Source organism: Fundulus heteroclitus, chromosome 20, assembly GCF_011125445.2.
Source record: "Fundulus heteroclitus isolate FHET01 chromosome 20, MU-UCD_Fhet_4.1, whole genome shotgun sequence".
NCBI classification, from domain to species: Eukaryota; Metazoa; Chordata; class Actinopteri; order Cyprinodontiformes; family Fundulidae; genus Fundulus; species Fundulus heteroclitus.
Genome location: NC_046380.1, coordinates 5,072,937 through 5,098,932, shown reverse-complemented (window position 1 = coordinate 5,098,932; position 25,996 = coordinate 5,072,937). Strand labels below are relative to the sequence as shown.

At 39.9% G+C, this 25,996-nt stretch overlaps 3 protein-coding genes across 4 annotated transcripts in view; all 3 read left to right on the top strand.

The window, feature by feature from the left end:
* The window catches only part of LOC118567158 (coiled-coil domain-containing protein 66-like), a 107,794-nt gene that overhangs the window by 67,878 nt on the left and 13,920 nt on the right, over nt 1-25,996 (top strand). The gene's annotated exons all lie outside the window — the stretch shown is intronic.
* On the top strand, nt 64-2,599 carry LOC118567179 (nuclear factor 7, brain-like). Of its 2 annotated transcripts, none has more exons than XM_036151639.1 (2): nt 64-783; nt 883-2,599. In XM_036151639.1, exon 2 carries the CDS (start codon nt 900-902, stop codon nt 2,280-2,282), a length of 1,383 nt encoding a protein of 460 aa, XP_036007532.1. In that variant the 5' UTR covers nt 64-783; nt 883-899; the 3' UTR covers nt 2,283-2,599. The 2 variants fall into 2 exon arrangements, with proteins under 2 accessions (XP_036007532.1, XP_036007531.1); XM_036151638.1 differs by having other exon boundaries at nt 64-811.
* LOC118567183 (tripartite motif-containing protein 35-like) lies at nt 17,576-24,336 on the top strand. The gene is made up of 3 exons (XM_036151642.1): nt 17,576-17,632; nt 17,729-18,189; nt 22,828-24,336. Exons 2-3 carry the CDS (start codon nt 17,746-17,748, stop codon nt 23,755-23,757), a joined length of 1,374 nt encoding a protein of 457 aa, XP_036007535.1. The 5' UTR covers nt 17,576-17,632; nt 17,729-17,745; the 3' UTR covers nt 23,758-24,336.

Genomic DNA, 25,996 nt, shown 5'->3' with positions numbered 1-25,996 from the left:
TTATACTGATAATGCATATAGCCACAGGGCCGGACTAAATTGTTCGGCGGGCAGTATGTTTGACACCCCTGATCTAAAGGAAAATTTGACCTCTTTGGATCAGAACAGAAACAACATTAAACACAATAAATCACAATAATATCTGCAGCAAAGGAGGTTAATTTAACCAAATCTAATGTCATGGAGAAAGTCTTGGTGGAAGCAGGTAAACGGGGGTTAAAGGTCAGACCTGAGGTGTTGGTCTGCACTACACACCTGTCTGACAGTTTCCTGCTGGCTCTCTGACAGCTGCACCGTCCAGCTGAGCTCAGCCTGCAGCGACCGAGGAACGCACTCCAGGAACGAGGAGTTTCCCTCAACACCAAACACCACCTTCACCTCCACAGAGTCTGAATCTGACAGAAAAACACGAAGAAACAAGAACGCAGAACATGAAATGTGAGCATCTGAATGTTCCAGTCAGTGGAGACCCTACAAGAACTTTAGGACAGGAAAAAATAAAATGTTCACTCAATTTCAACCAGTTCTATTAGAAAAAGCTGTACTGGTGTTTTTATGAAGCAGCAGATGCACAGTACATCCTCTAGAGGGCGCCACATATCTGCCTCCAGACTGATTACAACAGGAACCCTTTAAAAAAAACAGGAAACAGTTCAGAAAGTGTCAGAGATGGAGAATCCACCGTGAGGATCACCTTCATCAGCTACTCAGGGCAGACTAACAGTGAACGAGGAGAACAGAGAGAGCTGAGGGACCGAGACGCTAAAACACAGACTGCTGCAGGTAGAAAGACAAGAAAATCAAAGTGAAAGTAAGAGAAGAAAGTTTCTGCAGGAGGGAAACTGACTTCCTGGTTTAACGGTCTGTCTGCTGTGTTTTCAGCTTCACTCAGAGACTAAATGGCTTCCAGATTAGAGGAGGATCTCTGCTGTCCGGTCTGTCAGGAGGTCTTTAAGGATCCGGTTCTTCTGTTATGTAGCCACAGCTTCTGTAAGGAGTGTCTGAAGAACTGGTGGAGAGAGAAACCAGCACAAGAGTGTCCAGTTTGTAAGACAATATCCTTCACCAAAGATCCACCCTGTAACCTGGCTCTGAAGAACCTGTGTGAGACCTTCCTACAGCAGAGAGACCAGAGAGCTTCAGAGGATCTCTGCAGTCTGCACTCTGAGAAACTCAAACTCTTCTGTCTGGACCATCAGCAGCCAGTGTGTCTCGTCTGCAGAGATTCAAAAAAACACACCAACCACAGATTCAGACCCATCGATGAAGCTGCTGAAGATCACAAGAAGAACCTTCAGGAAACTCTGGAACCTTTAAAGGAGAACCTGGAGCTCAGGAAGAAAGTTCTAGAGGAGTTTGATCAGACAGCAGAACACATGAAGGTCCAGGCCCGACACACAGAGAGGCTGATTAAGGAGCAGTTTAAGAAGCTTCATCAGTTTCTAGCAGAGGAAGAGGAGGCCAGGCTGGCTGCACTGAGGGAAGAAGAGGAGCAGAAGAGTGGGATGATGAAGGAGAAGATGGAGGCTCTGAGCAGAGAGATAGCAGCTCTTTCAGACACAGTCAGAGCCACAGAGGAGGAGCTGAGAGCTGAAGACGTCTCATTCCTGCACAACTACAAGGCTGCAGTGGAAAGAGTCCAGCGCTGCCCCCTGCTGGATGATCCACAGCTGCCCTCAGGAGCTCTGATAGACCAGGCCAAACATCTGGGCAACCTGGCCTTCAACATCTGGAGCAACATGGAGAACATGGTCTCCTACACTCCTCTCATCCTGGACCCAAACACTGCTGGTTCAAAACTCTTCCTGTCTGAAGATCTGACCAGTTTGACTTTAGGAGAGAAACAGCAGCTTCCTGATAATCCAGAGAGGTTTAGATGGTGTTCTGTCCTGAGTTCTGAGGGCTTCAACTCAGGGAACCACAGCTGGGATGTTGATGTTGGAGACAGTAAAGTCTGGGAGCTTGGTGTGATAGCAGAGTCTGTCCAGAGGAAGGGAGACATAGAGTCTGGGTTGTTGGATCTAGGGTTCTATAAAGGTAAATACAAAGCACGGTCTCCTCCAGCTCCTCCCAAGTTTCTCTCAGTCCAGAAGAAGCTCCAGAAGATCAGAGTGAATCTGGACTGGGACAGAGGAAAGCTGTCCTTCTCTGAGCTGGACACTAACTCACACATACACACCTTCAGACACACCTTCACTGACAAGATGTTTCCATGCTTCGGCACTGTGGATAAAGTAAAAATGCTACCGATGAAGATCTCAGTGAGCAAACAGCAGCTCTGATGTTCTCAGCATGAAGAACACAAAGTCCAGATGAAACCTTGATGATCGGATTAAAACTCTGTGATTTTAAACAGAATCTTGGAGCTTTTTATTTTGAATTATCTTGAATTTAAAGTTAATTCTTGGGTTACTTTATATTTTGGGTTATTAATCAGATTTACTTGTAGGCTAATAATTATTGAAATGTTTAATAAAATGCACTGGATTTTATTTAGGGGATTTAAAGGGAAGAGTCCTGAATGTAAATGCATGCCACACTTTTCAGATATTTGTTTTTACATTTTCATTTTGCTCCACTTAATAAAATCTCAGCAGATTTATTGACATTTATGTTTTTAATGCTGCAAAACCTGGAAAAGTTAAAGGGGTATGAACTCTTCTGCAGGACGCTGGATGTGAAGCTGAATAGTTTTTATAGTAAATGTCAAATTATTGAGAAAAATTTATAAATTTTATTAATAAAATGGAATGACTCTGGTGCAAAGCCATGTCTTGTGTAAATAAACAAGTAGCTTTATACTTTGGAGTAATAATCAATAACGAAGAAAATCTATTAGCATTTAAACATCCTGTGGACGCACACTTGATATGCATCAGGATCGCCTTCTGTTATTTTTATGCCTTTCCTCAATATTAAGATTTTTTTTCTCAGTATTTGAAGTTTATTCTGTTAGAAAAAGAAAAAATAACTACCAGGTTTGTTTTCCTTGAGTGATCCAGAAACTCCTTCGTGGCCGATTTTAATACATTTTTTGTAAATCAACTAAGACTAAACAAACTAACGGCCCACACACATAAAAGAAGAGTTTTACTCTTTTTATTCAGCTTAATTAGAACCAAAAAGTCCACCTTCTCCTATCATTTAAAGTAAATTGAGTTATTTACCATATGAAACTTTGTTCAGAAAATAATAACGTTTATATCTTGTCTGTTTACAATATTAATTTGTTTCTAGTCACGCTGATGACCAAATATTATATATTTGCAAAATATTACTACAGTCACATCTCTTCATTTGCTCCGTTAACGCTGCTGTTGTTCAATAAAGTTTGGTTCAAAGAAATGGAGAAGAAATTGATGCGGCTGCCGCTGATTGGCCCGTCCACGCATCATGCGACCCGGAAGTGAATTTATCGACGCATTTGTGGAGTGGAGGACTAGTCCGACCAGGTTCTTCGGTGTTCGGGTGAATTTTCTCCGGACGCGATGGAGACGTTAAACAAACTGAAGTATCTGGACACTTATCCCAAAACTCAGGAGTAGTGATGGTTGATGAGGCGTTATGAAGCGTTTAGACACGTTGCCAAACTGTATTGATACTGTGTCACTAAATACTGACACCTGCTGGACGTTAAAAATCCCTACAGGCAACCTAGTTAATAGTTAACTGACACTGATTGATGACCTAGTATACACAATAATACTAGGTCATAATACTTTTCATTTCAATTTAAAATATCTTTGATTTTTTTTTTAGATACAGTCAATAAAGTATGTGAACCTGTATCATAACGTAATAACCTCTGAGTAAACATGTTGTGAATGAGGATGCTTGGGACTGGCTTTTTTTTCTTTTTTTTTTTTCTTTTTTCCAAAATTTAATAAAAAAAAAAGTTGTTTCAACGTTTTGATATCAAGTCTGTTACGCTTTTTTTGATATCACTTCTCCAGCTGTAGAAAACACCCGCTCACACACAGATGACGCTAGCGTGCAGAGAAATTGTAATGAAAAGCGGAAGAGGCTTGGACAGACTGTCTTTTGGTTTTTCCAGTATGTCATAGGATCCTGGGACCCTCTGCTAAGTATCTATGCACCTCCTGGATGGCATCAGCTGTGGCACTTTGGGTCTACCTGCCCACTTCAATGTTAAGATGTTGCCAAATGTTATGTAAAAAGAACAAAGTGGCATTTTAGTACATGATTTATAAACAACAAACTGCTCAATAACATGCCTGAAGTAGGGGCAGACAGCTTTTGTGAAGATGGTCCTGGCTGGGGCTCATTTGGGGTCATCAGATAATTTATTTCAATATTCTCAGCCGCACATCGCTTATCTAACACAACGAAAGAACGCTCTCAGTTCTGAACAATTTCTTTGTGCTGCTCTTCATTTTTATGCCAACGGCAGCTTTTTAATAACGTAGGAGATGCAGAATTTTTTTCAGAGGCAACTGTATGTTGCGCTGTCAGAAATGTTACTCAGTTATAGTTTAAAGGTGTTCCGGAATGAAAGCAATAATTTATTCTGTATCACATTTTGGCCCTTCCAGCTCTAATTTTCCATTCTATATAGTCTATGTGGTAATATAAAGCGAGGTTGGCACAAATTAAACACCTACAAGATAATCAGTGTCAACTCATTGTTAGAAGGATTGGTGAACAATGGCAAAAAGATGAGCATATCAGTTATTTCAATAACACACACCATCCCGTCATTAATTGCATGTGTTGAATATAGCCAATTAATGCTTTAGTTGAATACCGTTAAACATAAGGAAACTTTTAACTTAACCTTACCTGGTTAAGCTGTACTTCATCATGATTTGCTGCCATGTCATTTCAATGTTTTTAGTAATCAATGCCCCCCCACCCGCCCCCCACATACTCCCCCTTTAGTGTTGAACGAGTGAAGTGTGAGAAAACGGCTTTAATTCTCCATCACATAACGTTCATATTGCGCATGCATTAACCTTTTCAACAATTCTCTCTTGAGCTTTTGCACTTAAAACAGGAACAATCCATCTCCATCATCTTACTTCAAGTGCAGGATATCTATCTTATTTTAGGGGTCAAAATACTCATTCTATTGGCAGATAATCTTATTTACCTGCTCAAACCTAGGACAAGAACACACATTTTAAGAACATTTTACTTATTTTTAGGTCAGTTTTTGCAGTGTAAGCTTAGTCTAAAAAGTAGACGGGGTGTCTGCCTCACGGACCAAAACTGGGAGTTGGTTCCACAGGAGAGGAGCCTGATAGCTAATGGATCTGCCTCCCATTCTACTTTTAGAGACTCTAGGAACCACCAGCAGACGTGCAGTCTAAGAGCGAAGCGCTCTGTTAAATCAGAAGTGCTCTGTTAAATCAGGCACGCTTTGAACATTTTTGCTTTAAATTCAGTCGACATGAGAAACATGTGGACCGAGGTAGTCTGGTCATGAGTTCATCCTGTAATGGGTGGGTTGTGATAAGATTGGGTTTTACCGGGCTGCTGTTACATGTCTATTAAAAACCCATCTTTCCCAGTTCCGGATTTGGCTATAAATGAGGAAATATTGATCAAGAGGTAGAACAGTGTAATATGCATATTTAATTCATAGAAATTAAATATGGAGACAGAGTCTTACATTACCAATCAAGATGTTTTCCCGCGCGGTGGAGAAGTCTGTCTAACTTTGAAAAGTCTGAACACATTTTTTTAAGGGTGAGACCATCCCATGTTTTTAGGAGGAGGGGAAAATCTGTTTTGAACAAAGGAATTCTCTTTCTGACCCACCACCTCAGCAATAAAACTCCATGTTTATCTTACGCTGGAGCAGGGAGAGACAGACACCACTCTGCTTTCCTCAGTAACCCCAACTAAGATATATTTTTAATTCTTAACAACCCCTCTGTTTTGATCATCAGATCAAACCAATAACTAGGCTAAACTAAGTTTATGTCTTGAAACCCTTAAACAAAATGTAAGTGGTAATGTGTAATATTGTAACCCACTGACCCCTCTGTTGGCGACTCATGAAAGTTCAAATGTTCCCCTTAAATGTAAATTAACCCAAGTATAAGCTAAAAAGCTACTAAACCTATCTGAATCTCAAACCTACTAGAATTAAGAAAAGTAAGCACCTTTATCCGAGAGGTGCAAGGCTAAATGTGCAACTACCAGAAACTATTATATGATCTAAATATTACTTTAAGAGTCCTAACCTAGATTAACAAGATGTCTTTTTAGAGATTAAGATAACCTGTGAAAGCACTACACTCAGATCAAACCACAGAATAAAAAGAGTATCATGATATGCAGAACCAAGAGTCTAACAATACTAATATTAAACACCTTATGAATATGGAACTTATAAGACATATGCAGTGGTTACAAAACTCTCATTTTCTTTTTTCTTTTTTACACAATGCATTCAATTGTTGTCATGATGTCTTGCATCTCGGAGATGTCTTCTTCTCGCCTTTAAAGAACATGGTTTAAAGAGTCAGTGTTCCAACCGCGGTCTTCACACATCTGTATGTTAATCTATATTAAAAATAATAAACGAAAATAAAATAAAACATCCAGCTGCCTCATCCGCAAGTGGCAATCGGCGCCTCGAGCTGCCCTCGTTGCCGGATGGCACGGGTGGGTGGCAGTTGAAAACCCTTCCAGTCAGCCAGCCTGACCCGAAGTCTGGCCTGTGTTGTTCCCTTAAACCCTCAGTTGCTGATACACATGGCTCCTGGAATGTGAAGGGCCCCTGACCTCTGGCCCACCACATCTGTCTGTTGATGACCTTAGCGCGCATCCTTCGAGGTTGGGGGTTGGTGGACTCCCTTCACATACTTGGACTCTCCTAATTTCATGTCTCCTGAAACTTACACAACAACCGTTTAGATATCAAATGTCGTGTGCTACCTGTAATTCCAGAGGTTGACTTTGGTCCCGAAAAGCTCCTTTCAGTCATTTGGAAACATATCCTGTAATGAAATTAACTGAACACTCCCACAAGAAACACACTTCACAGCTTTTTCACCCCATTTTCAATTTAGTCTGTGCACAGAATTTTAGCCAATTGTGTTTAGAATTCTCCCCATTAATCCTTACCACCTTCCATTGTTCCATCTCCAGCCTATGGGAAACCTATTTTATAAATGTAATAGTTAATGAGACACTTTATCACAATTCCTCTTTCCTGACGCTGGGCCTCTGATTGTCCTGCAAAAGAATGCTTGCACAAAAACTTTATACCTCCGGTGGGAATCGCCATGTCTGTGGAATCAAAAATTAGTTAATTTAGTTTGAAATCAAAGTACATTTTCCTGTAAGAATGTCAGAATTGCTTTTTTGGATTGAAAAATTGCCATAGATTGCACCACTTCACACACACCATTTCTGTAACCTCTATTATTATTTCAGATGTCCACTCTGTGTGCTGCAAAACATTCCTGTTTTAATCCCATAGAAAACGCAAACCTTCATCCGTTAATTTTACAGCATTTTTAAAGTCATCCTGCAATGAATTCCTCACTTAGTTTACCTTCAATTGATGCCATCCTCATGTCAAAAAGTCCTGCATCCACCTTTTTGCATCAATTGATGTGCACTGTTTTATACAAAACCCCTATTTTGTTACTTACCGTTCTATCTAGTTGTTACAAATCCTGATCCAGTTAACTTAACAGATATATGTGGCTTTGAAACCTTAACTAACCTACCTGACACACCAATGATTTTAAACTAAACTAAATATGCATTAAGTTACCCTCTGTTTATCTCTGTTTTATCCAGTTTTTTGTAGTTTATGTAGTTTTTCTATTTAATTTACCATTTACTGTATTGTCCTGCTTAAACTGTTTAAGCCTTTTTCCAAGAACCCCCCTCATAGAATCTGTCTCTAGCAGATACGTGGTGTCTGACACTTGCCCACTAAATCTAATTTATGGTTCCGGCCTGTTTTGGGAGTCAACTGAACAAACATTCAGAGCTATGGGTAAGGTCTTTTGGGGTTTTTTCCTTTTGTTTAAACAACCATTATCTGATTTACAATGCAGTTACATACCTCTGTGGGGTCCTGCACAAGAACCCTTCATCCAAATTACTTGTGCTAAGGGTTGATATAAAGTTTAAGATCTATATAACTTTACTTTACGATACAGTGTTATCATATAAATGCTTATGTCATATCCCTCTGCTTGGAACAAAATTAATTTTGTTACAAAACATTAACAAAGAATAGTATTAGTCATCGCAGGGAATCAATTAACTGCAAACAATTATCTGAATTGAAGTATGAAAAACACTGCCCTATATCCTGGATTCAAATCAAAACATAATGCAAGTTCATAATACCACAGATCTGCAAGAAGTCCTTCAAAAGTTGTGTGTACCCATTGAAATGATGACTGTTAACTAATTTGCTCACAGCAAGTTGATGGTATGAGAATACTGAATGTTCCAAGGTACTTACATACTGATAAAATATTGGGTTTTACCTGAATAAAACACCTGGTAACAGCAAATTCTGGTGAAAATCTGATATGTTTTAGCAGGCAACAGTTATATTGTACAATAGAAAAATCTCAATACTTGTGAGCTAATAAGAAAAACCCTAACTAATTTGTGTAACCTAAAAAGCCTCTGCAATGAATAGTGTTTGGTTGAAAAACAAGACGTCTCACCCAGAACACCACTGTGCATGCTAGCGAGAGGCCCCCGCGTCGTAAAAGCTGATAAGAACTCCCAGTCTGTAAATTTATGGCATGCAGCTGTGAGCATGCAGAATCACAGAACCCTAAATGTGAAAAATATCCCCACCCCAGTGGATTTTCTGCTAATAATTGTGATGGTAAAATACACCTTCTGCTGTCAATTATGAGCAATACGGTTCTGGACATAATAGAATTAAAACTCATGTTTAAAAGGAACATATCAGTTACATAGTAAAACATTTTAAGAGACAGCAGTATACTTTTCAAAACCGCAAACCTGTACTGCTGGTATCTGCTCAATCGGCTGCCTTAAGAAGTTATTACTCAGCTCCAGATCGTTTGCCTAGGAGCTCAAACATAAAAATATGAGAACACATATTAGCCAATATCACATGCCATTAAATTTATTCAGTAGTATATGGCTAAAAATAATTGTCTGAATTACCTTAGAAAATGTTTGATACCAGGCTGCGGCACCTGAGATGGACTCGGATTGACATGCAACAGATCAGGCAAACATGAGATCGGAGGGAAGACTTCATATTCAAAGGCTTCCATGCGTGGAACTGTACATCTCTTCCACCAGTGTGGCAGTAGGTCGCTGTAACGTCTCTGCAAGCACCTCAGTGACAAAGTCTCAGTCCATGACTCAGTGTCTGATGAAACAGGTGGCTCCAATGTGCGCAAAAATTCATACAGTCTTGACAGTTTGGGATCTGCGCTGTTCATGAGCGCTGGCCACTTCTCCAGGGTGAGGAAACATTGTTCATGGGAGCGTTATCCCCTTTCTGGGGTACTGACCTTCTGGAGGTGAGATTGTATTGGGACTTCATGCCAGGGTTTGGTGATGCGAAACAGTCCCTGGCCCAGTGCCCAGAGAGACCACATTTAAAGCAGATGTCCGTAGATGGTCGAAAAGTTCTGACATGTCCGCCCCGTCTACTCGGTCTCCTGGTCCTGTCTCCATGTCTGCACTGACTGTCACAATGAGATCCGCGTCCATACACAGGAACAACAAATCTGGAATCAAATAAAGAACAGAAAAGCGGAGGAGGTGGCCCCCCTCCTGGAATGAAATTAGACTGTGGTGGAACCATCAGGGTCTGAGCACCACATGATACACCCGCAGAAAAATTTCTTTGTGTCATCTCCTGCTTTCTCTTGGTCACTTTCCGCTTTGCTTCTAATAACTGTAATTTAAGTAATTGAAGTTGCAAGTCCTCTAAGTCTTGCTTCGACTTTCTACCCTCCCTTTGAGCCATATGCAAATAGTCGATCAAACAGGTTTCCCAGCGAGCATACAAACACCCAGGCATATCAGGATTTTGTTTCATAAGCAGGGACACTAAAGAAGGAACCCCATCCTAAACTGCCCTTCTAAATAATTCACCCAGAATGAAGCAATTTGTTTTAGGATCCACACCTGTGTGTTTGATCCATTTCTCTGCAGCTTGAGTTATGTAATCTGCAGGACGCTGTTGTGGGTCCCAGTCAAATGTAGGAAGCTCAACTGATTGGATAATGGAAAGTGTTGTACAATTGCATCTTCCAAGGAAGAAATTACTGAAGACAATAAAGTTTCATCAGGCATGTGGGACGATTGAGCAACATTTTCGATGACAGCAATTACAGACACAGACACAGAAAGTCTTAAAATGGCTCTAAAATCACAGAGAGCCAGTTGTAAGCCTTTGGTTAAATTTTGTAATTCAGCCAGCCATGTTCGACCACCAGCACTGATACTGGGAAGGTTATTCATCAGAAGTTGCATGTTACCAAGTGAACAACTAGAAAACGCCTGTGTTCTTAAATTACTGTGTGACAAGGGCATCTGCATTTCGTGGGACTATGAAAATACGATTACATATAATGAATAGTTTGGGGATCGTCCTGTGATGATCCCGTAATATTTACTGTATCTACTAGTTTCTGCCGTTCTGCAATATCAGTATCTATAATAAAACAATGCAAACCATTAACATTAGTCATAAATTCCTCAATTTTAGCTGCTTCTTTTGAGGATAACTTCAAAACTGACTCATGACTAAATGCAGGGTTAACAAAATCGGTCAAATAAACCGCAATATCCGTTTGCACACACTATTAAGGTACAGTTTAACCCAACTTTTAACTCTGTTTAGTTCTGCTTACTGTGGTTTTCCCAGGCCTGCAAATGAGCAAAAGCTGATAGGATTTACTACTCTCTATTAAACAGCTAGATTGAAGTCTGACGGATTATATCTATTTATTTATCTATTGTAACTAGGGCTATCAAACAACGAAAACTATTTAATCACTATTTAATCGCAAATTATATTTCATGTCTGAAAGTATATACATTCATTAGGCATTTTAAAACGCTATTTTGCAATAGATAATGCTAGGTAAAATTACACTCTAACAGAAGGCATTTTCCCTTTTTTGTTTTTTCCCAATTTATAATGCCTCAAACAGATGTTTAATGTTCTTTGTTCATTCAAAATATTAGACAAGACGTAACAAACATAACATTTAAGACAAACAGCCTGGCACGTCACAGAGAGACCCTCGTCCCTTCCGTAGTCGACGGAACATATCCTTATTTTAAAATCTCCTCGTCTGACCGTTGTGTATCAGAACCTAATTCTGATACTAGAAAACAATTTAATTGCTCTCCGTGGGCCCCTTTTTAATCTCTTTTCTTTCTTTCTCTATTACAAACCTATCCCCTGCTTCTTTATGAGCGTCCCAAGTTCTCAAGAGGTAGCGCAACACCTCAGCCCTAAAATGACCAGTTTGTCAATCTGGTTTTCGTTTGGCCAATTCTTCCGAACATATCTTTTTTTTTGTCTATGTTTTTATCTTTTTTATTTCGTTTCATTTTATTTTTCACCTCACCATTTCAAGGCTTCTTGGCATTTATGTTAGTATCCAATTCTACGTTTTTCTGACGTAAACAAACACATAAATTCAATAATTTCTCGGTTTCAACATAAATTCCATTCAACCCTCTCACACTAGTTGCTCTGTTCACCCTCTGATATGTTGAGAAGAGAGAAACTTAAACCACAGCACCACAGAAATTTGGCCTAAACAGCTAACATTCCGCCAATGGAGAAATATCTCTTTACATTTTTCCGGTCGACCGGTGATGCTGCAGAATTAGTCCTCTTTTCGTGTCCAATTTTCAAACAGACTCTAACTCACAGCCAAAATCCGAGGGTTTCGGCACCATGATAAGATTGGGTTTTACCGGGCTGCTGTTACATGTCTATTAAAAACCCATCTTTCCCAGTTCCGGATTTGGCTATAAATGAGGAAACATTGATCAATAGGTAGAACAGTGTAATATGCATATTTATTTCATAGAAATTAAATATGGAGACAGAGTCTTACATTACCAATCAAGATGTTTTCCCGCACGGTGGAGAAGTCTGTCTAACTTTAAAAAGTCTGAACACATCTTTTTAAGGGTGAGACTATCCCATGTTTTTAGGAGGAGGGGAAAATCTGTTTTGAACAAAGGAATTCTCTTTCTGACCAATAAAACTCCATGTTTATCTTACCCTGGAGCAGGGAGAGACAGACACCACTCTGCTTTCCTCAGTAACCCCAACTAAGATATATTTTTTAATTCTTAACAGTTGCCAGTTCAAATCTGCCTCAGTCAGTCACGGCTACAATGTAGCTCACCACCATCAGCATGTGAATGAATGACTGAATGTAGTGTAAAGAGCTATAGAAGTGCAGGCCATTTACCATTGGTGGGTAAACATAGAGGAGACAGACCCAGGCCCATTGTTGTCAAATTTTTACGATACAAGGACAGATCAACTATTCTGCAGAGCACCAAGGCACTTAAGGGATCTAAGATTTTCATTAACGAAGACTTCACGGATGCAGTAAGAAAAAGGAGGGCGGAACTAATGCCGGACTTAAAAGCAGCACGTCAAAGAGGGGACATTGCTTACCTACGTTAAGATAAGTTGATCACCCATCCACGTACTAGTACCCCTAAATTATCCAACAATGTATGACAGACAGCCAGACATTGCTGACGTTCACTTCTGAAAGAGAAACATGCAACAGATCACGGCCTATGAGGATATAGAGCTACCCGTATTCCAACACAGAAACTATCATCAGCAAGATATTGAAATTGACATTGATCCTGATAACAACTTCTATAATGTCAGCAATGATAGTTGTCACTATTACAGTGATGATCAGTTCAATAACAGCATTAAAATGGAACAAAAGCTGTCAATAATTCACTTTAATAGCAGAAGCCTCTATGCAAATTTTGACAGCATCAAACAATACCTCCAACAACTTTCACAGACATTTAATGTTATTGCCTTATCAGAAACTTGGCTCAATAGTGATAAGGGCATAGACTTTGAAATCAATGGTTATGAAATGGTTTGTAAGAACAGAGAAAACAAAAATGGAGGAGGAGTAGCTTTATATGTTGATAAGAAGATTAATTATAAGTTGATTGAAACAATGTCAACTGTGATGGACAACATGTTTGAATGTGTGACTATAGAAATACTCGTGGAAAAAAGGAAAAATGTCTTAGTGAGTTGCATTTATAGAGCCCCTGGATCAAACATTGAAGTATTCAACAACTGGATAGAAGAAAAATTTATAACAATTAATCAAAAAATAATATTTTTCTGTGGGGATTTCAATATTGACCTTCTCAATCCAAATAGACATAGAATGACTGAAGAATTTATTAACCCCATGTTCAGTTTAAGCTTGTATCCTAAAATCACCAGGCCCAGTCGCATTACATCGCACTGCGCTACCTTAATTGATAATATTTTTACAAATGTGCTGGAAAATAATTTAACTAGTGGAATATTAATGAATGACATAACCGATCACTTACCAGTGTTCATAGTCTACGACTGTAAGTGCAAAACAGACAATCAAAAAATAGAGACGCATTACAAACGGGTTACGTCTGAAGAGACACTAAGAGCTCTAGAAGCCGAGTTGTTGGCCTATGATTGGAGATTCATATATAAAATGAATGATGTGAATTCAGCATATGATGAATTTTTAAAAATATTTAAAATATTATATAACAAGCACTGCCCAATCAAACAATATAACAGGAAAAGCAATCAAAAAAATGAACAGTGGATCACAAAAGGAATACAAAAGGCATGTAGAAAGAAAAACAAACTTTATAGAGAATTTCTAAAACATAGAACGTCTGAATCAGAAAACAAATATAAGAAATATAAAAATAAGTTAACTAATATTATAAAAACATGTAAAAAGGACTATTATTATAAATTACTGGATAGGAATAAAAACAACATTAAGGAAACATGGAATATTTTAAATAGAGTCATTAGAAAAGTTAACAATAACAAATATCCAGACTATTTTATAGATAATGAACAGAATATAACTGATTTGAAAAGTGTCGTCAATAAATTTAATAGATTTTTTGTTAATATAGGACCTCAATTAGCAGAAAATACCGACTACAAAAACTGCAACTCAGCAATATCTAATTGAGAATAATCCCAGCTCCTTATATCTCAACCCTGTACTAGAAGAAGAAATCATAAACATTGTGAATAACTGTACAAATAAGACTTCCACTGACTGTGATGATCTGGACATGAAAACTATTAAAATAGTAATTAAAGGAATCTCTAAACTACTAACTTATATTTGCAATTTATCATTTCAAACAGGATCATTTCCCAACAAAATGAAAATAGCGAAGGTCAAACCAATGTATAAAACTGGCAACAAACACCTCTTTACTAACTATAGGCCTGTTTCTCTTCTCCCACAATTTTCTAAAATCCTGGAAAAACTCTTTAAGAAAAGACTGGAACAATTCATAGAAAAACATTCGCTACTTATCAGCAGTCAATATGGATTCAGAGCAAACCGGTCAACATCACTGGCCGTAACTGACTTAATAGAAGAAATAACCAACGCAATAGATAGTAAGAAACTGGCAGTAGGGATATTTATAGATTTAAAGAAATCTTTTGATACAATAAACCATGAAATCCTACTTAAAAAATTAGAACGCTATGGAATTAGGGGAGTAGTTTCTGACTGGATGAGGAGTTATTTAAAGAGCCGGAAACAATTTGTGAAATTGGGAGATGTGGAATCTGATTGGCAGGAGACTGTCTGTGGAGTACCACAAGGATCAGTATTGGGACCAATTTTATTTAATCTTTATATAAATGATATCAGTAAAGTGTCCAATGTATTAAAATTTATCTTATTCGCTGATGACACAAATATTCTAGCCTCAGGAGATAATTTAGAGCATCTTCTCTCAACAGTCACTTCAGAGATTAGTAAGTTAAAGATATGGTTTGACCATAACAAATTATCCCTAAATTTGGACAAGACGAAATTCATGGTCTTTGGCAACTGTTATAAAAATATTGAAATTCAAGTTCAAATAGAGGACGTAACTCTAGAAAGGGTTTTTGCTAATAAGTTCCTCGGTTTAATAATAGATGACAAAATCAGTTGGAAACCTCATATTCAACATTTACAGAGTAAACTCAGTAGAAGTATATCCATATTGGCCAGAGCTAGACATGTATTGAATGCTAAATCACTTCATACTCTATATAACTCTCTGATTTTACCATATTTATCATATTGCTGTGAAGTATGGGGAGTTAATTACAAGAGCTCTTTACATCCGGTAACCGTCCTACAGAAACGAGCCATTAGAATCATCCATAATGTCGGTTATTATGAGCATACAAACCCGCTCTTCATAATATCCAGAATTCTCAAATTTGACGACCTTGTAGAATTTAAAATGGCTCAATTTATGTTCAAGGTATCAAAAAAGTTGTTACCTGAGCACATACAGAGCACGTTTTCTGAAAGAGAAGGGGGGTATAACTTAAGGGGTCACTCAATCTTCAAGATCCGCAATTTTAGAACAACAAGGAAAAGCTTCTGTATTTCAATTAAAGGTGTAAAGTTATGGAATAAGTTACATGAAGATTTAAAACAAAGCAATAGTTTAACACAATTCAAAAGAAGGTACAAAGAGGTAATTTTCAATAGATATACACATGGGGACAGAAAGCAATAAGGTGTGTATTGAAGATAATAACTTGGTGTAAGGGTTTAGAAAGATAAACCAGCATAAAATGGGAAAATGTATAGGTAAATATTAGTAACTGTTACTTCAAACTGCCACTTTGATTTTGATTTTTTTTTTTTTATGACAGTAGGACTCTAAAGTCTCAAGTGTTTAGGGGTAGGAGTTTATAAGTTCTCACTTCTTCCTACCCCATTTTGAGCATGATATGTTAACTGAAACAAAAATCTGTATTTTCTCTTCTTTCTTATGCACTTCTTGTTACTGTGCACTATTTTATTTTTATATTTGTATCATGTTCATGTTCGAATAAATTTCATTTCATTTCATTTCATTTCATATATATATATATATACACTTATGTATAACTATAAATCCTAGTAAAGTGATGGTGACTTGCGCAAGAACAGTGCAGAGAATGCATAAATGACAGTTACGGGGGGGGGGGGGGGGTGTTAGGATAACTGAGGGAGGCATTGTAAAGATTGATAGCCATAGGCAGGAATGATTTCCTGTGGCGCTCAGTGGTGCATCTGGGTAAGAGGAGTCTTACCCTAAAGGAGCTCATCTGCTGGGTCATTGTGTCATGGAGAGGGTGTGAGACATTGTCTAAGATGGACTGAAGCCTGGACAGCATCCTCCTCTCTACCACTGTCTACCATCAGAGTGTCCAGCTTCTCCCCCACAACATCCCCCGTCCTCCTGATCACTTTGTTTAGTCTGTTGTTGTCGGGTTGTCAGCAGCCCACAGCCCACTGCCCCAGCATGTGACAGCAAAGAAGAGCGTGCCAGCAACAACAGACTCATAAAACATCCGCAACAGCGTAAGAGTCGGCTTTGACCCTTTTTGTAGACCGCCTCAGTGTTTTCTAGTCCAGTCAAGCTTATTGTTAAAGTATACTCCAAGGTACTTTGTACTCCTCCACAGTGTCTACAGGGACCCCCTGGATGGAAAAAGGGGTCACATGTGTAATGAGTAAATATGTGATACATGCAATAAACATGTAGAGAATAATAAAAATAACTCTAACAAACTTTAAGAAGCGTTTGTTTCTTAAAGAAAAACAATAACATCAAACTCCTGCCATTCCACTGTTCTGAAAGCTTGAGGCCACCAGATCATTCTTCTCTCTGACTGGTTGACTGGAGAGACTCCTGGACCCATGTAGAGGCCAAAGGTTCTGTGGGTTCCTCCAGGCCTAGCTCCTCTCAGGTTGTAAAGCTGCACATTGTGATGCTGATGGTTGCTTCATGCTCGACTGACGGATCTTTGGACCTCTATTGTTACACATCTTTAAACTGCTGCATCTAAAGCTTCTGATTATATTTTCATTTCTGCAGCTCAGTTGGGGAGGTTCTTCTGGGAGTGATCGCTCCCCTTCCTAGGGTTGAACACCCATCGCTCCTCTGGGGGTTTGCCTCCTTTTGCAGATCTGTAGGAGCTATGGGGGCTTCTTCCCATTCTATATCACTATTATCTACATTTGCAACATTATTAAGTTTCCTTTGAAAATGTATTTTCCTTCAGTATTCTCAGGCTGGTTTAGTTTTTAGGATTTATAAAAAAAAAATATCTGCTGTCACTTGGACAAAAACCTTAAAAAGAAATACCAAAAAGGTTGTTTTTATCTGATGTCTGAAAATGAAGGAGAACCTGTTCAGCTGCAAGCAAAGTAAAAATGAAACCTTGATAGAAAAAAAAAAGACAGGTTTAAGCTCCGCCTCTCACCTAACACACCTGAAACAGCCTGGAACCAGTTTTCATTCCTGTCATAGAGACAAACCAGCAGCTTCATCTGAGTCCAGGAGAGAAAAGAGGAGACCTCCAACCCTGAAGGTGAGTTGGACCCAGAACATCAATCAGAGTCACTTTGAGGGACGTTAGTAGAGGAGGGAGGGGAACCATGACTGACTGGACCTTCTGTGTTTCCAGCTTCACTCAGAGACTAAATGGCTTCCAGATTAGAGGAGGATCTCTGCTGTCCGGTCTGTCAGGACGTCTTTACGGATCCGGTTGTTCTGTCATGTAGCCACAGCTTCTGTAAGGAGTGTCTGAAGAACTGGTGGAGACAGAAAGCAGCACAAGAGTGTCCAGTTTGTAAGAGAATATCCTTCACCAAAGATCCACCCTGTAATCTGGCTCTGAAGAACCTGTGTGAGACCTTCCTACAGCAGAGAGACCAGAGAGCTTCAGAGGATCTCTGCAGTCTGCACTCTGAGAAACTCAAACTCTTCTGTCTGGACCATCAGCAGCCAGTGTGTCTCGTCTGCAGAGATTCAGAGAAACACACCAACCACAGATTCAGACCCATCGATGAAGCTGCTCAGCAACACAAGAAGAACCTTCAGGAAACTCTGGAACCTTTAAAGGAGAACCTGGAGCTCAGGAAAGAAGTTCTAGAGTGTGATGTTTCTTATCCAAATGAAGAAACTTGGGTTCGTAACTGAACTTATTTATTAGTATAACGAGTCAGGAGGCTACAGGTACACCGTCATATATTCTTCTTCTGTTGATTACTTGCAACACACAGACACACATCCTGAGGGTACATCACATCTGTAGCCATCTGGTGGCAGGAGGTAAAACTGCAACTCTTTAACTTATCGCTACATCCCCCTTTTTCTAGAGATGAAAACATTGCACAGACACTATTTTGCCGTCAATCATTTAACTAGCAATTTTATCTAGCAATCGTAATACTTATTATGAGCAGTTTGTATCGGTGTATTATTATTTTCTTTTAGCACTCATATATGACTATGAACTCATTTTTCTCTTCTTTTCAACTTAACGTTACCTCCTAAACAACATAAACATTAACTCAAATTCCAATGAAAAGGATACAGCGCATAGTCCTTATAGATTCAGCCTGTCAGGTGCTTTGACAGTTCGCGATGACCTTCTCAACACTGGCAAGTCAGTCTCTACAGCTCTCTGATGATCATCTAGCGGTGGATCATCTGATGCGGTGGAGCCTGGATCTCGCAGCGGCTCTTCATCAGCCTGTTCTTGCCAGGTGTCTTGAGTTTTGAGTAGACTCCTTCGATTTCTCCTGAGGACTTGACCATCTTCTGTTTCAACGTTGTAAGATCTTGGACTCACTTCCTCAAGAACGGTTGCTTTCTTGCTCCAGGTGTTGGAATCATGTACTCTTACTGTGTCATGCCTAGCCAGTGGTACTAAGCTCTTTGTTGACTTGTCATAATTTGCTTTTTGTCTCTTTTGTAGAAGTTTTTGTTTTTGTTTCACTTCCTTCTGTTTCTGTTCAGAGGTGTATGGAAGTGTGGTGCGTAGTTTGCGTCCCATAAGAATTTCTGCAGGGGACAGGCCATGCTCAAGAGGCGAAGCTCGATAACTCAGCAGAGCTAAGTATGGATCTGAATGACTTTCTTGTGCTTTCTTGAGCAGCTGCTTGACTATGTGCACACCTTTCTCTGCCTTTCCGTTTGATTGAGCATACAGGGGACTAGAAGTCACATGATGAAAGTCATATTCTTTTGCAAAATCCTGAAACTCTTTGCAGCCATAGGATGGGCCATTGTCACTGTACACAACTTGAGGAATCCCATGCCTGGCAAAGATAGATTTCATGTGCTTAATCACACAGGCCGCTGACATGTTGGGGAGCAATGCAATCTCTGGATAGTTGGATAGGTAGTCGATTACAAGCAGGTAATTCTTTCCATCCAAGTAGAACAAATCAGTCCCAACTTTTTGCCAGGGCTCGTCTGGTATTTCTGTGATTACCATGGGCTCTTTTGGCTGCTTTGCTTGATGTTTTAGACATGTGGCACATCTTGACACCATTTTGTCTATATCCGCATTTATGCTTGGCCAATAGATTGCAGTTCTAGCCCTTCTCTTGCACTTTTCCATGCCTAGATGTCCTTCATGTAATCTTTTCAGCATGTCTGGTCTCAGAGAATGAGGAATGACTACTCTGTTCTTTCGCAGCAGCAGTCCATTAACAAAGCTCAGCTCTCCTCTAATATTGTAGTATTGTTGACACTCACCTCGTGGCCAATCTTCTTTTATCAGCTGGATGACTCTCTGCAGGATGACATCCTTCTTGGTTTCCTCAGCGATGAGCTTGGATTTCATGTCGGACATGGGCAGTGTCTCAGTGATCAGGTTCACGTGAAGATTCACTTCGTTTTCCGTGGAAACCTCGGCCTGCTCCACCCTCTGTGTGGTTGCCCTAGACAGAGCATCAGCTACCACTATGTGCTTTCCAGGTGTATAAATCAGGTCGAAATCATAGCGCTGTAGCTTCATCATGAGCCTTTGAATGCGTGGTGACATTTCACTGAGGTTTTTCTTGATGATGGCTATTAGCGGTTTGTGGTCTGTCTCTGCTACAAACTTTGGCAGGCCATACACATAGCCATGGAACTTCTGGAACCCGTACACCAGCCCCAAACACTCTTTTTCAATTTGAGCGTAGCGGCACTCTGCACTTGTCATCGTTCTCGACGCATAGGCGACAGGCTTCCAGTCTTCTCCACATGCCTGTAGTAGAACAGCTCCAATGCCATCCTTTGATGAGTCAGTGGATATCTTTATCCTTTTTGATGGATCAAAAAACGTCAACACTGGCTCTGTTGTGAGAGTTGTTTTCAGACGGGACCATTCTGCCTCATGTTCAGCTGTCCACTCGAACTCACACCTGTCACGCAGTAGCTCTCTTAAGTGCACAGTCTTGGAGGATAAATTTGGAATGAATTTACCAATGAAATTTATCATGCCTAATGCACGCAGCACACCTTTTTTGTCTTCAGGTCTTGGCATTTCCAGTATTGCTTTAATTTTGCTTTTGTCTGGTTCAACACCGGCTGGTGACAGCTTGTCACCCAGAAAGGTGATTTCCTTCACTCCAAACTGACACTTGGATCTGTTCAGCTTCAGCTGGTACTTTTGGACTCTCTGGAGTACTTTGATGAGCCTTTCATTGTGTTGCTCAAGTGTGGATCCCCATAAAATCAGATCATCAACATATACACGTACACCTTCAATGCCCTCTATGATGTGCTCCATCGTTCTGTGGAATACTTCTGGAGCGGAGCATATGCCAAAAGGCATTCTCTGGAAGCAGTAGCGCCCATACGGTGTGTTGAAAGTGCAGTACTTTGTGCTGTCCTCGTGCAGTTTTAACTGCCAGAAGCCTTGAGAGGCGTCCAATTTACTGAAGTATTTGGCACCGGCCATCTCGCTTGTTATCTCATCTCTGGTAGGTATTTGATAATGTTCTCTTTTTATGTTGTTATTCAGGTCTTTTGGGTCCATGCACACACGTAACTCTCCATTCGATTTTCTGACACACACCATCGAATTGACCCATTCAGTGGGCTCTTCCACTTTCTTTATCACACCCAGTGACATCATTCTATCCAGTTCTTGTTTCAGCTTTTCTCGTAGGGGAGCTGGAACGCGCCTGGGAGCATGGACGACTGGCTGTGCATCATCCTTCAACTGTATCTTGTAGGTGAATGGTAAAACTCCAAACCCCTTAAAGATGTCTGGGTACTGGTTCACTATTGACTCAACGCTGGTCTGGCTATTAACATTGTTAATACAGTAAACCCTCTTCACTAAGCCTAAATTTTCACATGCAGTGTCACCTAATAATGAGTCATGTCCATCCGGAACAACTACAAACATCAGGTGGTGCTCTTTTCCTTTAACTTGCACTTTCAGTTTGCATGCGCCTTTTATGTCAATGTTATGTCCATTGTAGGCTTTAAGCTTCACTGAGCTGGGGTGGATGCGTGGTTTCACCTTCATTGCTCTGATGTCACACTCACTGATTAAGTTTGCCTTTGCCCCTGTGTCTAACTTCAGCGGAATGACTGCACCGTTTATCTCCAGTGGCACAATCCACTTGTCCTTTTTAGCACAGGCTGCATTTGTGCACTGTTCAATGTCTTTTGGCTGTGCTGCTATGCTATCTTCAGCTTGCGCTACCATCCCGACAAAGAACGAATCAGCAAGCTCTGTTTCCTCCACTGTGTGGACTTGATCACTGCCACTCTGCTTCCCTTTGGAAAAGCATTGCTTAGCAAAGTGATTCTTCCCTTTACATTTGCTACATGTTTTTCCAAATGCAGGGCATTGTTTTGGTGCATGCTGATTGCCACATCTTTTACATGAAAATGTCCCCGTGACATTTTGTTGTTTATTCGTTTTTCTTGATTTCTGCATTTGCTTTACTGCTGCTACGGGCACCGTTGCACTCTCCTGTTCCTTCTGTGCACTAAATGTTTTTGCATGCAGCTTAGCCAGCTCACTGGCGTTGCCAATTTTAATAGCCTCAGCCAACTTTAATTCAGGCTCTCTCAGTAACCTCTCTCTCACTTTTTTATCGTGCACCCCAAACACTATTTGGTCACGAATCATTGAGTCTTTCAGTTCTCCGAAGTTACATGTTCTTGCTTTCAATTTCAAGTCCGTCACAAAAGCATCAAAACTTTCAGTTTGCGATTGCATGCGGGATCGAAACACATACCGTTCGAAGGTCTCGTTCCTCTTTGGTGAACAGTGGTCATCAAACTTTTCCACTACTTTGTCAAACTGATCCTTGTGATCCCTTTCAGCAAACACAAACGTATTAAATACCTCCACAGCCTGAGGTCCCGCGACGGTGAGAAGCAGTGCTATTTTCCGCGCGTCCGGCTTTGTGTCCAGTCCCAGTGCTTGCAGGTACAAGTTGAAACGTTGCTTGAACGTTCGCCATTCACAGTCCACATTTCCCGTCCAATTCAGAGGTTCAGGCGGTTTCACACTTTCCATGACTTCTGTTGGACCACTCCTGGTACCATGTGATGTTTCTTATCCAAATGAAGAAACTTGGGTTCGTAACTGAACTTATTTATTAGTATAACGAGTCAGGAGGCTACAGGTACACCGTCATATATTCTTCTTCTGTTAATTACTTGCAACACACAGACACACATCCTGAGGGTACATCACATCTGTAGCCATCTGGTGGCAGGAGGTAAAACTGCAACTCTTTAACTTATCACTACATAGAGGAGTTTGATCAGACAGCAGAACACATGAAGGTCCAGGCCCAACACACAGAGAGGCTGATTAAGGAGCAGTTTAAGAAGCTTCATCAGTTTCTAGCAGAGGAAGAGGAGGCCAGGCTGGCTGCACTGAGGGAGGAAGAGGAGCAGAAGAGTGGGATGATGAAGGAGAAGATGGAGGCTCTGAGCAGAGAGATAGCAGCTCTTTCAGACACAGTCAGAGCCACAGAGGAGGAGCTGAGAGCTGAAGACGTCTCATTCCTGCACAACTACAAGGCTGCAGTGGAAAGAGTCCAGCGCTGCCCCCTGCTGGAGGATCCACAGCTGCCCTCAGGAGCTCTGATAGACCAGGCCAAACATCTGGGCAACCTGGCCTTCAACATCTGGAGCAACATGGAGAACATGGTCTCCTACACTCCTCTCATCCTGGACCCAAACACTGCTCATCCATGGCTCATCCTGTCTGAAGATCTGACCAGTTTGACTTCAGGAGAGGAACAGCAGCTTCCTGATTATCCAGAGAGGTTTGGGTCATGGTGTTCTGTCCTGAGTTCTGAGGGCTTCAACTCAGGGAACCACAGCTGGGATGTTGATGTTGGAGACAGTGAAGTCTGGGCAGTTGGTGTGATAGCAGAGTCTGTCCAGAGGAAGGGAGACATGAGGTCTGGATGGTTGGATCTAGAGTTCTATGAAGGTAAATACAAAGCACGGTCTCCTCCAGCTCCTCCCATGGTTCTCTCAGTCCAGAAGAAGCTCCAGAGGATCAGAGTGAATCTGGACTGGGACAGAGGAAAGCTGTCCTTCTCTGATCTGGACACTAACTCACACATACACACCTTCACACACACCTTCACTGACAAGATGTTTCCATACTTCAACACCTGGAATAAAGTAAAAATGCTACCGATGAAGATCTCAGTGAGAAAACAGCAGCTCTGATGTTCTCAGCATGAAGATCACAAAGTCCAGATGAAACCTTGATGATCTGATTGAAACTCTGTGATTTTAAACAGAATCTTGGAGCTTTTTATTCTGAATTACTTTGAATTTAAACTTAGTTCTTGGGTTACTTTATATTTTGGTTATTAACCAGATTTATTTGTAGGTTACTTATTATTTAAATGTTTAGTAAAATGCACTGGATTTTATTTAGAGGATTTAGAGGGAAGGGTCCTGAATGTAAATGCATGCCACACTTTTCAGATATTTGTTTTTACATTTTCATTATGCTCCACTCAGCAGATTTATTGACATTTATGTTTTTAATGCTGCAAAACGTGGAAAAGTTAAAGAGGGATGAACTCTTCTGCAGAACGCTGGATGGGAAGCTGAATAGTTTTTATAGTGAATGTCAAATTAATGAGAAAAATTTATACATTTTATTATTAAAATGGAATGACTCTGATGCAAAGCCATGTCTCGTGTAAATGAGCAAGTAGCTTTATACTTTGGAATAATAATCAATAACGAAGAAAATCTATTAGCATTTAAACATCCTGTGGACGCACACTTGATATGCATCAGGATCACCTTCTGGTATTTTGATGCATTTCCTCAACATTAAGATTTTTTTCCTCAGTATTTGAACTTTATTCTGTTAGAAAAATAAAAATAACTACCAGGTTTGTTTTCCTGGAGTGATCCAGAAACTCATTCGTGGCTGATTTTAATACATTTTTTTGCAAAACAACTAAGACTAAACAAACTAACGACCCACACACATAAAAGAAGAGTTTTACTCTTTTTATTCAGCTTAATTAGAACCAAAAAGTCCACCTTCTCCTATCATTTAAAGTAAATTGAGTTATTTTCCATATGAAACTTTGTTCAGAAAATAATAAAGTTTATATCTTGTCTGTTTACAATATTAATTTGTTTCTAGTCACGCTGATGACCAAATATTATATATTTGCAAAATATTACTACAGTCACATCTGATCATTTGCTCCGTTAACACTGCTGTTGTTCAATAAAGTTTGGTTCAAAGAAATGGAGAAGAAATAGATGCGGCCCTATATGTCCATGGATGCGGCTGCCGCTGATTGGCCCGTCCACGCATCATGTGATCCGGAAGTAAATTTACCGATGCGTTTGTGGAGTGGAGGACTAGTCCGACCAGGTTCTTCGGTGTTCGATGGAGACGTTAAACAAACTGAAGTATCTGGATGCTTATCCCAAAACTCTGGAATAGTGATGGTCGATGAGGCGTCATGAAGCATTTAGACACGTTCCCAAACTGAATTGATACTGTGTTACTAAATACTGACACCTGCTGGATGTTAAAAATCCCTACAGGCAATCTAGTTGACATACTTAACTGACACTGATTTGATGACCTAGTATACACAATAACACAACTTAAGTCATTGTTGCATTGTATTATTTCATAATTTCATTTGAATTTAAAATATCTTAGATTTTTTTTTTTTTTTTAGATACAGTCTAAATAATGTGAACCTGTATCATAATGTAATAACCTCTAAGTAAACATGTAAATGAGGATGCTTGTGGACTGGCATTTTTTTTTTTTTTTTACAAACTCTTATAAAAAAAAAGAAGTTGTTTCAACGTTTTGATATTAAGTCTGTTACGCTTTTTTGATATCACTTCTCCAGCTGTAGAAAACACCCGCTCACACACAGATGACACTGGAGTGCAGTGAAATTGTAATGAAAAGCGGAAGAGGTTTAGACAGACTCTCTTTTGGTTTTTCCAGTATATCATAGGATCCTGGGACCTCCTGGATGGCATCAGCTGTGGCCCTTTGGGTCTGCCTGCCCACTTCAATGTCAAGAAGTGGGCAGGCGCACATCGCTTTACAACGAAGGAACGCTCTCAGTTCTGAACAATTTCTTTGTGCTGCCCTTAATTTTTATGCCAACGGCAGCTTTTTAATAACAAAGGGGATGCAGAAATTTTTTCAGAGGCAGCTGTATGTTGCACTGTCAGAAATGTTACTCAGTTATAGTTTAAAGGTGTTCCAGAATGAAAGCAATAATTTATTCTGTATCACATTTTGGCACTTCCAGCTCTAATTTTCCATTATATATAGCCTATGTGGTTAATATAAAGTGAGGTTGGCACAAATTAAACACCTACAAGATAATCAGTGTCAACTCATTTTTAGAAGGATTGGTGAACAATGGCAAAAATATGAGCATATCAGTTATTTCAATAA